Raw genomic sequence first — 14,802 nt, 5'->3', positions numbered from 1 at the left:
CCCCGTCCCCATCCCCGCCGCTATTGTGGCACCATCACGTGTGTCCCCCCCCGGCTCCACGTGGGGGGACAACAGCTGGGCAGCCCCCCGTAAGAAGAAGAGAGAAGAAAAAACACAAAACCCACCCGACAAACCCCACCAACCCAATCCCCTCCTCAGCTTTAATGCATACATTTCCCCCACCACACCACACCCCCCCCTACACACACACATACACACCCCCCCGGCGCCGCTCGCCCCTTAATCCTATGGGATCAGCGTTCACCCCCATCCCTCCCCCCTTCTTCTATCCCCCCGGGGTCCCCCCTAAGAAGTGATGGCTTTATAAAGGGGTCCGGAGAGAAGCGGGAGGCAGTGGCACCAACCATGGCCTCCAAGCTCAAGGAGCGGAGGGTGAGTCCTCGCCCGGCTTTTGCGCGCACGGCTCTGCGCGCCCCGGCACCTTCGCCGCCTTTTCCCTTCAAAAAAAGCTCACCCCCACGAAAAACCAAAACCCCCAACCCCAAAATTATACCCCAAGACGGGGCCGACAGAGCAGAAGGGGAGCCCCCCGGGGATGGTGATGGTGATGGCGGGGGGCTTGCGGCGCAGAGAGGACCCGCCGCCGGAGCATCCATCCCTTCCCCGGGGTCGCGTCGCGCCTGGGGACCGGTTGCCCCGGAGGGGTCGGGACCGGGACGGGGAGGATGAGGAGGGGGGGTGCTGCTCCGGCTGCTTTGTCCCCCCCTTCCCTTCCATTTCCCCTCCCCACTAATGGGCTCCCCATATCTATTTTTGCAGAGGACGCCGGTGTCCCACAAGGTGATCGAGAAGCGGAGGAGGGACCGCATCAACCGCTGCCTCACCGAGCTGGGGAAGACGGTGCCCATGGCTCTGGCCAAGCAGGTAGGGGGGGGGGGGTGAAGGTGGGCTCTCCCCGGTATAAATCGAGGAGGGGGGGGTGTTGGGGAGGGGGGAAACCGCAAGGGAGAAGTCATGACCCCAACCCCGGCTTGTTGCAGAGCTCGGGGAAGCTGGAGAAAGCGGAGATCCTGGAGATGACGGTGCAGTACCTGCGGGCCCTGCACTCGGCGGACTTCCCCCGCGGCCGGGAGAAGGGTAGGTGGGCGGGCGCGGACACCCGAGGCGTGGGGGTGTCCCCAACCCCACCCTATCCTTCCCGAGGCCGGACCCTGAGGAACTCGCCCCCGCTGCCCTTTTCCTTTCCAGCAGAGCTGCTCTCCGAGTTCGCCAACTACTTCCACTACGGCTACCACGAGTGCATGAAGAACCTGGTCCACTACCTGACCACGGTGGAGAGGATGGAGACCAAAGACACCAAATACGCCCGCATCCTGGCTTTCCTCCAGTCCAAAGCCCGCTTCGTCACCGAGCCCCTCTTCACCTCCCTGGGCTCCCTCCCGGAGCCGGACTTTTCCTACCCGCTGCATCCCGGACCCGAGTGTCCCGGCGAGACCGTGCTCCAGCCGCCCCCGGGGGGGGCTTTCCCTTGGACCCGACAAACCCCACCAACCCAATCCCCTCCTCAGCTTTAATGCATACATTTCCCCCACCACACCACACCCCCCCCTACACACACACATACACACCCCCCCGGCGCCGCTCGCCCCTTAATCCTATGGGATCAGCGTTCACCCCCATCCCTCCCCCCTTCTTCTATCCCCCCGGGGTCCCCCCTAAGAAGTGATGGCTTTATAAAGGGGTCCGGAGAGAAGCGGGAGGCAGTGGCACCAACCATGGCCTCCAAGCTCAAGGAGCGGAGGGTGAGTCCTCGCCCGGCTTTTGCGCGCACGGCTCTGCGCGCCCCGGCACCTTCGCCGCCTTTTCCCTTCAAAAAAAGCTCACCCCCACGAAAAACCAAAACCCCCAACCCCAAAATTATACCCCAAGACGGGGCCGACAGAGCAGAAGGGGAGCCCCCCCGGGGATGGTGATGGTGATGGCGGGGGGCTTGCGGCGCAGAGAGGACCCGCCGCCGGAGCATCCATCCCTTCCCCGGGGTCGCGTCGCGCCTGGGGACCGGTTGCCCCGGAGGGGTCGGGACCGGGACGGGGAGGATGAGGAGGGGGGGTGCTGCTCCGGCTGCTTTGTCCCCCCCTTCCCTTCCATTTCCCCTCCCCACTAATGGGCTCCCCATATCTATTTTTGCAGAGGACGCCGGTGTCCCACAAGGTGATCGAGAAGCGGAGGAGGGACCGCATCAACCGCTGCCTCACCGAGCTGGGGAAGACGGTGCCCATGGCTCTGGCCAAGCAGGTAGGCGGGGGGGGGTGGGTGAAGGTGGGCTCTCCCCGGTATAAATCGAGGAGGGGGGGGTGTTGGGGAGGGGGGAAACCGCAAGGGAGAAGTCATGACCCCAACCCCGGCTTGTTGCAGAGCTCGGGGAAGCTGGAGAAAGCGGAGATCCTGGAGATGACGGTGCAGTACCTGCGGGCCCTGCACTCGGCGGACTTCCCCCGCGGCCGGGAGAAGGGTAGGTGGGCGGGCGCGGACACCCGAGGCGTGGGGGTGTCCCCAACCCCACCCTATCCTTCCCGAGGCCGGACCCTGAGGAACTCGCCCCCGCTGCCCTTTTCCTTTCCAGCAGAGCTGCTCTCCGAGTTCGCCAACTACTTCCACTACGGCTACCACGAGTGCATGAAGAACCTGGTCCACTACCTGACCACGGTGGAGAGGATGGAGACCAAAGACACCAAATACGCCCGCATCCTGGCTTTCCTCCAGTCCAAAGCCCGCTTCGTCACCGAGCCCCTCTTCACCTCCCTGGGCTCCCTCCCGGAGCCGGACTTTTCCTACCCGCTGCATCCCGGACCCGAGTGTCCCGGCGAGACCGTGCTCCAGCCGCCCCCGGGGGGGGCTTTCCCTTGGCACGGCGCTTCCCGCAGCCCCCCCCTGCCCTACCACCTCCCCAACGCCGCCGTCCCCCTGGGCAGCCCCGGCCAGCAGCGCAGCACCTTCCTCTCCTCCGTCCAGGGGCTGGACCGCCACTACCTCAACCTCCTCGGCCATTCCCACCCCAACGCCTTCGGCTTGCCCCCGGGCCAGCACCCCTCCATGCTATAGAGACTCTTCGCCCCCTTCCTCCATCCCACCCCCCCGCAACAAAAAAATATCCTATTTATGACCGCGGACGCTGCGCCCGGGGGGAAGGTGCAGGGGGGGGACCCCTCTCCGGGGGCCTGGATCTGCCCCCCCCGGCTCCTCTTCCCACCTCCGGGTGCGGTGCCTGTACAAGCGATGCCTTGGAATAAATGTTATTAATGTTTATATCCCCCGCCCCTTCTTGTTTCGGGGGGTGGTGGGGGTCTCCCCTTTACTCCACCCAGGGGAAAAAAAAAAAAATACCCAAAAAACCACGAGAGGAAGGCGGTGGGATGGCACCCAGGGGCTGGGGTCGGGAGAGCCGCAGGGATGAACCCCGGGGACGCCCCCGAGGGGTGGGGGAATGTCGCCGCCCCCCCCCTTTCCCCGCAACCCCGTGGAGGAGGAGGTGGGGGCGGGAGATGCTCCCAGGGACACGGGTCCGAAAGGCACCGGGATTTCCCCTGGGGATTTAATTATTATTTTTTTCCCCCAGCGAATTCTCCCGGCGGCGCAGCCTGAGCAGGGGAGGAAGGATGAAGGGGGAAGGCGCAGGACGGGGCGGAGAAGGGGGGGGGCGGCCGCGGAGGCGCAGGGCGCCGAGAATAATCATGGAATCATAGAATCACGGAATCATAGAGCAGTTTGGGTCGGAAAGGAGCTTTAAAAGCCATCTAGTCCAACCAAATAAACGGCTACACCCCATAAAAGCTGTTGAGAGCAAGTCCTTCGAGACTTCGGCTCCCTCCTCCCCTGCCTAACAGCGCAATTTCGGTCCTACCCCAACCCCAAGTGTCCCCAGGTGTCCCCGCACCGCTGGCAGGAGGGTAGGGGGACCCCATCCATCCATCCATCCATCCACCCATCCATCCATCCATCCATCCATCCATCCATCCATCCCCCGGGTTCGCCCGGCGGGGTCGGAGCCGCCTGATGGGGTAAATTAACTTATTCCAGTTGGGTGGGGAGGCTTTTGAGGAGGTTTGACCCGGGTTGTTTGCCCAGGTCACGGAACGGGCTGACCCGCAATTTGTAAACCAGCCCGACCCTTTATGCGGAGACGGACAAAAAAAGATCTTCCTTACAATGAGGAAAAAGCAGAATGTGTATCTTCCATTTAACCTGTAAACACAGGAAAAAGCTGCTATTTCAGATTAGTGGGGAAAAGGTCACACGGGGCCGGAGAGGGGGGGATAACATCATGATTTAGGCAGAAAAGTGGGGGAAAAACACCCCTCATTTTCCTCGGGACACCTTTTAGGGTGGTAAATCCTGGGGGAACCTCTCTCTTCTTGCTCAGAGCAGGCCAAGAGCACCAGGGGATGAGCCCAAGGCACTCAGCAGCCCCAGGGCTGGTGCCTATTGTGAGGACACACGTCCTACACCAGCGCTGGGTGCGGGATACGGACAAAATCCGACAGGATTTTTTATTCCGCGAGCATTAAGCTCTTGTGAACCCCCCTTTTGGCATTGAAGCACGGAAGATACAGCGTTTCCCTGGAAATATAAATTATTAATATATTCAGCGTTTTGGTCCCTGTTAACCAAATTAAACAAAACTTCCCTTCGCTAAGTAGATTTTCTCTCTGGGATTAGCAGAGGGCCACCATGGTCAAAAATGGGGTCATTTACATATAATTTTGCAAACTCGCACTGGTCCATGACAGTCTTTGTATCTCCAATGTTGCTATTCTGGATTTTTCTTTTTTTTCCCCTTTTGGTTTTCATTTAGCTGTGGAGGATAAACCCCGCTTTGGCTTTACAATGACTTTAGGATAAAAGTCTCCCCCCTCTGCCTCTGCAGGGCTCTGAGTTCATCCTCCCCCGGCACCACAGACTCCAGCTTTTGCCCCCAAAATTATTTTGGCATCCGCTAAAGCCAGCTGTACCAGGGATGGGAGTGGGGCGCAGAGCTTCCCTGGGACAGGCTTTGGGCTTTGACAGAGGTTCAGCCCATACGTTTTTATTTTATTTAACATTTCTGTGCCTGGGGGGCAGAGATTTGTAGGTTATTTTTCCAGGAATTTTTAGCTCTGCTGTGAGCATCTCCTGCCAGCTCTGGTGGGAGCAGGTAGGAGCTGGATGCCACCTGCACTGGGCCATCAGGGAGCTAAAGGCAATACCTAGGTGGGGTCTCAGGTGGGGTGCCCCTCTGGGGTCACCTTCTGACACATTTCCTGGTGCCTGGCAGCAGCCAGCACAGGAACAGAAGGGTTTTGTTCCTGAAAATAAACTGTTTTACCTCCCAAAGCCCCCAGAATATTAGCTTCTGTGTCACTCATCTACTTGGCTACAAATGCTTATGATGAATGACTTGCTGTGTCATTTCCTAATGATTCCCTACTCCTTTCCCTCAGCTGGTGTCTTTCTCCTTCTTAGACATTCAAAGCTCTTTTGCCTCCCTTTGCCTTGCCCTCCTTCCCCGCGCCTTTCGTGCCCTCTTTTCCACTTCTTCCCCTCCCTGTTATCAGAACTCCTCTTTTTTCCTCACACTTTTCAAGTCCTCCATATACAGCAACTCTGCTCACCCCAGGAATAGCTGTACAGTGTAATCATATCTCAGGGATTTCTGTATGTTGAAGGCAAAGCATCATTTTTGGGATCAATGGATAGAAAAATCAGAGTTTACAGTTCTGTATCTAATACTGACTCTTAGTTGTCATTTACCTAGACAGCAGAAGAGTTACGTTGATTTTTTGTAATATTGCATTATTGAAAACATCTCCAACTCGCTAATTTATCATAAGGAATTATTTCCACTATCATGGAAGTAAAATTTAAATAAGTAGAAGAGATTTATAAACTTTGAGCATATATAACACAGATCAGAACTTTTCCCGTGGGTTTCCACAGTCTGAAGGCATCCTTCAAACATCTGGGCTCTGGTGGCTGTGTCACACTGCAGAGTTTCCAGTCTTGGAAACAAAGCCCGTGTCACAGAGTACAGCCCCTGAATTCACACCAACACAGTCATTTTGGGGGCAGTTATCAATCAGGGCACCAGCTAATGAGAAAAGAGTATTTTTGCTTTACCTTGGCTCAGTTGTGGTCCTTGCTCACAGCAGTCGACCGCAAACAGTTGCACCAGCAGGTCTGTAGGGGCTGAGCCATTGGAAGAAGCAGCTGAGGGAAGGAGGAGAAACAGCTCTGTCAAAGGCTCTTCATCACAGATCTTTTCCAGCAGCAAATGAACATAATCATGGGATCATAGAGTGGTTTGGGTTGGAAGGGACCTTCAAGATCATTGAGTTCCAACCCCCTGCCCTGGGCAGGGACACCTCCCACCAGACCAGGTTGCTCAAAGCCCCATCCAGCCTGGCCTTGGACCCCTCCAGGGATGGGGCAGCCACAGCTTCTCTGGGCAACCTGGGCCAGGCTCTCACCACCCTCACAGCAAAGAATTTCATCCTAATATCTTGTCTAAATCTCTCCTCTTTCAGTTTAAACCCATCTTCCCTCATGATAGCTGGCTTCCTACTAGTACGGATACAGTCCCTTTCCCATGGTACCAAAGATCCCTTGGTTTGTAAGTCTAGCTGTCCCACTGCTCTGTGGGATGCTGTTCATGTTCCCGTTCCCTCAGGCACCCTAGGGTGACCTGGTCATACTAGAATTTCCAAGGAGAGGAGGGGGACTCAGGTGCCAGGGTACAATGACCACCCTACCCAGGTCAGCTTCTTGCCCTGCTACTACGTTCTCAGAGAGAGTTAAAAAACGTCCAGGAGCCCAGATGGGTGTTTCCCTGCGTGGAGTGACCCAAGCAGGAGGAGGAGGGGACCTTCTGTCCCCATGGCTTCTTCTGTTTGCCTGTGGCTCTAGGGAACAGTCCATGTACTGGGGACATGCAGCTACATGCTTGTCTAGCAACCCCTTCACAAAGACAGTCTTTTGGAGATAAACCCTCCAGCCAACAGTTTCGTATTTGCTGAGTACCCAGTCTCACAGATTTGCCTCCTGCCTTGGACCAGTCCATCTCCTCTCCCATCAGCATATTTATTTCCAGCAAACTTGCCCACAGACCGTGTAAGAGACTCAACAACAAAAGCTGTTTTAGGAAAAAACCACTCTCTTTAAGAGGACCCATAATTATGGCAAGGCATATAAGAATGGCTTTTTAATATGTATATAGGTTAAAGCTCTGATGCCTACCCACAGACCACACTGGGTACAGAGGAGCATGTTAAAACTAACAAAATTCATTTAAAAAGGTAAGAGAGAACAACACCAATGAAACACCAAGTGTGAGAAAAGAGGAGCAATTTGGAAGATTCAAACTCAGAATATTACATTCAGTTCAACTTAGAAAACAGATTGTTTAACATCCATCTTCAAGCTACAGCAATTGAAATGTGCATTATGTTTCATCAGCAGTAATCAGTTAATTGAACTGAAAAAAAAAAAAAAGCTTTTGTTAAGAAAAAATGTAAACTTTTGCATATATGCTCTGAATAGTTTAAAGGCAATTTAGTTGTTAAATGCTGTAAGAATAAAACACCTCAAAGTGTAGGTCCTAGTCTGCGTGATGATTGTAGAATTAAAAAAAAGTAGCTGTTGGGTGTGCTGGTTTTGGCTGGGATTGAGTTAATTTTCTTCATAGTAGCTGGTCCAGGGCTATGTTTTGGATTTGTACTGAAAACAGTGTTGATAATAGCGGGGTGTTTTAGCTACTGCTGAGCAGGGCTCACACGGCCTCAAGGCCTTTCCTGCTCCTCACACCACTCCACCAGGAGCAGGCTGGGGGTGCACACAAGGAGTCGAGAGGGGACACAGCCAGGACAGCTGACCCCAGCTGGCCACAGGGACATTCATGCCATGGGACATCATGCTCAGTGTATAAGAAGGAGGAAGGGGGGGACGTTGGGAGAGATACACCTTCATAAACCTGTGGCTGCAAAGCTGAATTCAGAAAATGAACACGAGGGAGCCAGTGAAATGTGCATCACTTACCTGTTTGGTAGGGTCTCTGCTGATGCAACTCCATCGTGTCTCCTCTTGATGGAAGCGTCTACAGCTTCAGGGATCTCCTGGAAGCTTTGTCCACCTGCTCAGGATTCTGTCCACAATATACACACGTAGGCAACAAGGACGTAGGAGTTTCTTGTCTGCTGTGACATCTGGGCTTTCCTGCAGATGGTGATTTCTAACCTGCTGTAAACAGTGGTACCTTGAATCATCATTTCTCTGTTTTTCATAGATCTCTGCTGTATAGGCAGGTTTTGGCATTATGCAGCAAAGGTTGTGCTCTTGCTCTTGCTCCCATCTCCTTCTCCATATCAGAGAGAATTTACAATACTTTCAGTAATAGAACTCCAAGACGTGATTTATTTCTCAATTCTTTAAGAGAGGAGAACATACTGTATGAAAAATGTTTGGGGCATGGAAAAAAAATATTACACCCTATGATAAAATGGGCTTTTATCGTGGAATATTCAAGACTCAGGTTATACTGGTTCCCTTAGAACATTCCAGTATATAGTTGTGTTGTATGTAATAAATGTTGTCTCAGGGTTTCCTGAGGTTCTTGAAATTTTGCAATCTGTGCTCGGGGAGTATCATGGAGCCCTGTTACACTGAAGCTGTGTGGGGTTTGCTCTACAGGCTTCGTTGTTATTGTTCCTTCTACAGGTCCCTGGCCTGAAAACCCAACGGTCAATTTAATCACAATAAATTATTTCCACCCTACCACCTTTGGCAGAAGACCCCTGTACCCTGGCTTTTACTCACAGCAAGAGTGGCATCACCTGGTGTAGTGAGTGAGGTTGTACAGGTGAATCCAAAATCTGTCTGTATCAAACCATGAGGCTGCCCTGTGATAAATTAAAGGATGTTTTAGTTTTGGGGGGAAAAGGAAAAAAAGACCAACTTTATATCTTAGTTATAATATACTGACCTTTGAAGGCTAATCTCTGGGAATTCAGCCCCTGGAAGGCACTAGTGCAGCATGGAAATGTATGAGGATCTAATAGAGCCACAGTCAGGCAAAGAACAACCAAGTTAGACTAGGAAATATGGAGAAAAGCTAAACTGAATGCAGATGTACTAGAGAAGAGGGCCTGTAGTGTGTGTATGTAGTGCATAGTAGTGTACACATGGTACACAAAGCACGTGGTGAACAGGCCTCATGTACCTCTAGAGGAGGAGAATGGAGGTGTGAAAGCCACAGTCCCCACTCCTCCCTCCCATGGAGAAAGCACTCAAACCCTGCCATTGTCCAGACCTCAGTGTCATGCTTGCAACTCTAAATGGGATGTCTCCTTCTACTTGATGTTCTGAGATCAAACCCCCTCCTAGTGGACTACCATCTGACCTCTCCTTTCAAAGGACTGACCGCTGTTTCCTTCAAAGGCAACACAAGTGACTTTGCAGGGGCAGAGTGGTTATGAGCAGGCACTCCCAAAGAGGGGCACCCACTTTTTAGCCTGAAAGACATCAACTTTGAGATTCCAACTTCCTAGACGAATGTCTAAGCCTCAGGCTAGCAGCTAAGGGCTGGAAGATGGAGGCATGGGCTACTAAATCAGAGTGCTGGCACCTTCTGCTGTTACCCAGGGTTTCAGGTGGACTGCATCCTAAATGCCTGCACCCTCCACAGGACCGAAAGTGTAATTCTGATGCCAGAATTCACAAGAGAGCGAGCTCAGGAGCTGCTTGGTTTCCACAAAGGGTGGTTTTTTCCACAAATGGGTTGGTTTCTTTTTTCATTCATACACCTGGAAAAATTATTTTGACATAAAGCAACATCATCCCATAATGGAAAAATCTTCTTGGTGGTCTGATAATAGAAGGACACACAAATCTATAAGCTTCTGACTGAAAAATAAATGTGAGATGTCTAAAAGGTAGAGGTTTAAGAATGAATTAATAATTCTAAGCGATCCCTCTAGTCAATAAGGACAAACAGGTATCTCTGGAGGACAATTCATCAGATTGGTTTTAGTTTCTCCCTTAAAAATGAGCTATTTTTCCTTGGAATATGTATCTTTCCCCTTTTGAATTGGGAGGGAATGCAGGATCAATAGGCTAGGTTCAGATATATAAGTAAGGGAAAAATCAGGGCAGCTGAATCCTACCCTCACTGCTGCCTGGCAAGGAGCCTCATTTATCTGCTCAGGTACTTCAGAGGGGTTATAATTCTCCATGACAAAATATCACAGTTAATTAAGAGAAGTTCAGCCTCCAGTGACTCAGCCAAATGAAAACCTCTTCTTCCATCTCATCTGCAAGAAGACCTGTTCCTCATTAAAAAAAAATAAATAAAAAAATCTGACTTTTCTGTGTGTCTGTTATGCAGATTGAAGGTGTAGCAAGTCCAGCCACGGAAGCGATACAGGTGATGAGTGTTTAAGGGTCCCCATGGCTGGTTATCCCAGGTGTTGGATATTTGTAATGTACTGATTGCATGTACTGCAGGTGGGAAAGCTGAGACAAATTTTGGGTGGTGAGAAGAATTTTAAAAATCAGGAAATCAATATTCTTAAGCACATGTACACTAAGGGAGAATTTTGCTGTTAATTTCAGTGGAAATCAATTCTCCTCTGCTACAGTCACTGAAATTTTACCAGCCCTGGCTGCAAACAGAAGTTCTCATGAATGTACTTAGGAACTGCCATTTCATCACAAATGGTTACACTATAGGATCAACAATTCTAAATCCCTTTTTTAGAAAAAGATATTTTATTTTATGTTTTTGTGATTCATCAGCCAGTATTGCTGCTGAAGCGCATTTAAAAAAAAAAAAGCTTAACCTTAGCCAGGTGCTGTTTTGGCACCGAATCCCCTACTCATCCAGGTTTGTTACGTTTTTGGAGCAGAGCACCATGTTAGAACACAGTTTCACAGCCACCATTTTTTTTCCCCACTAAAATAAATTACCTTTGCCCACAGCCTGCCCACCAGGACGTCAGAATCACAGCTGAGGTTTTTCATAACCATAAGTTATCAGTTCCTTTTTGGGGTGGACAATGCTTGACATTGGGAAAAGATACAGAGCTCAAGGAGAAGCCAAATTTCTCACAATCTCCTGAAAACCCAGTGTGCTGTCCTTATTTATAATTAAAGTTTCTCAAGTTTGCATATTTTATGTGCTATTTCAGACTGGGTGTCAAACCTTTCCTCAATTAATCAAAATACAAAATGTAACAGCGCTAAAATGAGCTACAATAATAGATAATGACTACTTTGAAGAAAAATAGGAAGTTACTCTAATTGTTAACCAACAAACTCCCAGAAAAATCATTGTTGTCTTCAGAAATTTTTCTAAGAACCATGGTTTTATGCCAACAGACATCAGATTGCTAAAATCTGTTTGCTGAGACAGAACACCCTCCAAATGAGGGATCATGAGTAGACCTCCAGTGACATCACCACCCACCATGGGTCTACTTCATTTTTCCAAGGTTGAATGCACTTCTTGCCCTGCTACTACGTTCTCAGAGAGAGTTAAAAAACGTCCAGGAGCCCAGATGGGTGTTTCCCTGCGTGGAGTGACCCAAGCAGGAGGAGGAGGGGACCTTCTGTCCCCATGGCTTCTTCTGTTTGCCTGTGGCTCTAGGGAACAGTCCATGTACTGGGGACATGCAGCTACATGCTTGTCTAGCAACCCCTTCACAAAGACAGTCTTTTGGAGATAAACCCTCCAGCCAACAGTTTCGTATTTGCTGAGTACCCAGTCTCACAGATTTGCCTCCTGCCTTGGACCAGTCCATCTTCTCTCCCATCAGCATATTTATTTTTGGCAAACTTGCCCAAAGACCGTGTAAGAGACTCAACAACAAAGGCTGTTTTAGGAAAAAACCACTCTCTTTAAGAGAACACATAATTACAGCAAGGCATATAGGAATGGCTTTTTAATATGTATATAGGTTAAAGCTCTGATGCCTACCCACAGACCACACTGGGTACAGAGTGGCATCTTAAAACTAACGAAACTCATTTAAAAAGGTGAGAGAGAACAACACCGATGAAACACCAAGTGTGAGAAAAGAGGAGCAATTTGGAAGATTCAAACTCAGAATATTAAATTCAGATCAACTTAGAAAACAGATTGTTTAACATCTGTCTTCGAGCTACAGCAACTGAAATGTGCATTATGTTTCACCAGCAGTAATCAGTTAATTGAACCGAAAAAAAAAGCTTTTTTTAAGAAAAAATGTAAACTTTTGCATATATGCTCTGAATAGTTTAAAGGCAATTTAATTGTTAAATACTGTAAGAATAAAACACCTCAAAGTGTAGGTCCTAGTCTGCATGATGATTGTGGAATTAAAAAAAAGTAGCTGTTGGGTGTGCTGGTTTTGGCTGGGATTGAGTTAATTTTCTTCATAGTAGCTGGTCCAGGGCTACGTTTTGGATTTGTGCTGAAAGCAGTGTTGATAATAATGGGATGTTTTAGCTACTGCTGAGCAGGGCTCACACGGCCTCAAGGCCTTTCCTGCTCCTCACACCACTCCACCAGGAGCAGGCTGGGGGTGCACACAAGGAGTCGAGAGGGGACACAGCCAGGACAGCTGACCCCAGCTGACCGCAGGGACATTCATGCCATGGGACATCATGCTTGGTGTATAAAGGTGGGGGAAGAAGGAGGAAGGGGGGGACGTTGGGAGTGATGGCTTCCTATACACCTTCATAAACCTGTGGCTGCAAAGCTGAATTCAGAAAATGAACATGAGGAGCCAGTGAAATGTGCTTCACTCACCTGTTTGGTAGGGTCTCTGCTGATGCAACTCCATCGTGTCTCTTCTTGGTGGAAGTGCCTACAGCTTCAGGGATCTCCTGGAAGCTTTGTTCACCTGCTCAGGATTCTGTCCACAATATACACACGTAGGCAACAAGGACGTAGGAGTTTCTTGTCTGCTGTGACATCTGGGCTTTCCTGCAGATGGTGATTTCTAACCTGCTGTAAACAGTGGTACCTTGAATCATCATTTCTCTGTTTTTCATAGATCTCTGCTGTATAGGCAGGTTTTGGCATTATGCAGCAAAGGTTGTGCTCTTGCTCTTGCTCCCATCTCCTTCTCCATATCAGAGAGAATTTACAATACTTTCAGTAATAGAACTCCAAGACGTGATTTATTTCTCAATTCTTTAAGAGAGGAGAACATACTGTATGAAAAATGTTTGGGGCATGGAAAAAAAATATTACACCCTATGATAAAATGGGCTTTTATCGTGGAATATTCAAGACTCAGGTTATACTGGTTCCCTTAGAACATTCCAGTATATAGTTGTGTTGTATGTAATAAATGTTGTCTCAGGGTTTCCTGAGGTTCTTGAAATTTTGCAATCTGTGCTCGGGGAGTATCATGGAGCCCTGTTACACTGAAGCTGTGTGGGGTTTGCTCTACAGGCTTCGTTGTTATTGTTCCTTCTACAGGTCCCTGGCCTGAAAACCCAACGGTCAATTTAATCACAATAAATTATTTCCACCCTACCACCTTTGGCAGAAGACCCCTGTACCCTGGCTTTTACTCACAGCAAGAGTGGCATCACCTGGTGTAGTGAGTGAGGTTGTACAGGTGAATCCAAAATCTGTCTGTATCAAACCATGAGGCTGCCCTGTGATAAATTAAAGGATGTTTTAGTTTTGGGGGGAAAAGGAAAAAAGACCAACCTTATATCTTAGTTATAAAATACTGACCTTTGAAGGCTAATCTCTGGGAATTCAGCCCCTGGAAGGCACTAGTGCAGCATGGAAATGTATGAGGATCTAATAGAGCCACAGTCAGGCAAAGAACAACCAAGTTAGACTAGGAAATATGGAGAAAAGCTAAACTGAATGCAGATGTACTAGAGAAGAGGGCCTGTAGTGTGTGTATGTAGTGCATAGTAGTGTACACATGGTACACAAAGCACGTGGTGAACAGGCCTCATGTACCTCTAGAGGAGGAGAATGGAGGTGTGAAAGCCACAGTCCCCACTCCTCCCTCCCATGGAGAAAGCACTCAAACCCTGCCATTGTCCAGACCTCAGTGTCATGCTTGCAACTCTAAATGGGATGTCTCCTTCTACTTGATGTTCTGAGATCAAACCCCCTCCTAGTGGACTACCATCTGACCTCTCCTTTCAAAGGACTGACCGCTGTTTCCTTCAAAGGCAACACAAGTGACTTTGCAGGGGCAGAGTGGTTATGAGCAGGCACTCCCAAAGAGGGGCACCCACTTTTTAGCCTGAAAGACATCAACTTTGAGATTCCAACTTCCTAGACGAATGTCTAAGCCTCAGGCTAGCAGCTAAGGGCTGGAAGATGGAGGCATGGGCTACTAAATCAGAGTGCTGGCACCTTCTGCTGTTACCCAGGGTTTCAGGTGGACTGCATCCTAAATGCCTGCACCCTCCACGGGACCAAAAGTGTAATTCTGATGCCAGAATTCACAAGAGAGCGAGCTCAGGAGCTGCTTGGTTTCCACAAAGGGTGGTTTTTTCCACAAATGGGTTGGTTTCTTTTTTCATTCATACACCTGGAAAAATTATTTTGACATAAAGCAACATCATCCCATAATGGAAAAATCTTCTTGGTGGTCTGATAATAGAAGGACACACAAATCTATAAGCTTCTGACTGAAAAATAAATGTGAGATGTCTAAAAGGTAGAGGTTTAAGAATGAATTAATAATTCTAAGCGATCCCTCTAGTCAATAAGGACAAACAGGTATCTCTGGAGGACAATTCATCAGATTGGTTTTAGTTTCTCCCTTAAAAATGAGCTATTTTTCCTTGGAATAT

At 49.5% G+C, this 14,802-nt stretch overlaps 2 protein-coding genes across 2 annotated transcripts; both read left to right on the top strand.

Annotated features, from left to right (window-relative positions):
• The first annotated feature begins 366 nt into the window (after positions 1 to 366).
• Positions 367 to 1,535, top strand: LOC106889987 (hairy and enhancer of split-related protein HELT-like). Its single transcript, XM_014945511.1, has 4 exons — positions 367 to 393; positions 781 to 885; positions 1,002 to 1,098; positions 1,210 to 1,535. Exons 1-4 carry the CDS (start codon positions 367 to 369, stop codon positions 1,533 to 1,535), a joined length of 555 nt encoding a protein of 184 aa, XP_014800997.1.
• A 589-nt stretch (positions 1,536 to 2,124) lies between these two features.
• LOC106889986 (hairy and enhancer of split-related protein HELT-like) lies at positions 2,125 to 3,063 on the top strand. Its single transcript, XM_014945510.1, has 3 exons — positions 2,125 to 2,256; positions 2,377 to 2,473; positions 2,585 to 3,063. The coding sequence occupies exons 1-3, from the start codon at positions 2,125 to 2,127 to the stop codon at positions 3,061 to 3,063; spliced, it is 708 nt and encodes a 235-aa protein (XP_014800996.1).
• The last annotated feature ends 11,739 nt before the right edge of the window (positions 3,064 to 14,802 follow it).

Source organism: Calidris pugnax, unplaced genomic scaffold (assembly GCF_001431845.1).
Source record: "Calidris pugnax isolate Ruff unplaced genomic scaffold, ASM143184v1 scaffold58, whole genome shotgun sequence".
In the NCBI taxonomy this organism is placed as follows: domain Eukaryota; kingdom Metazoa; phylum Chordata; class Aves; order Charadriiformes; family Scolopacidae; genus Calidris; species Calidris pugnax.
The sequence above is the reverse complement of the archived record's forward strand: the minus strand, read 5'-3'. Positions and strand labels throughout refer to the sequence as shown.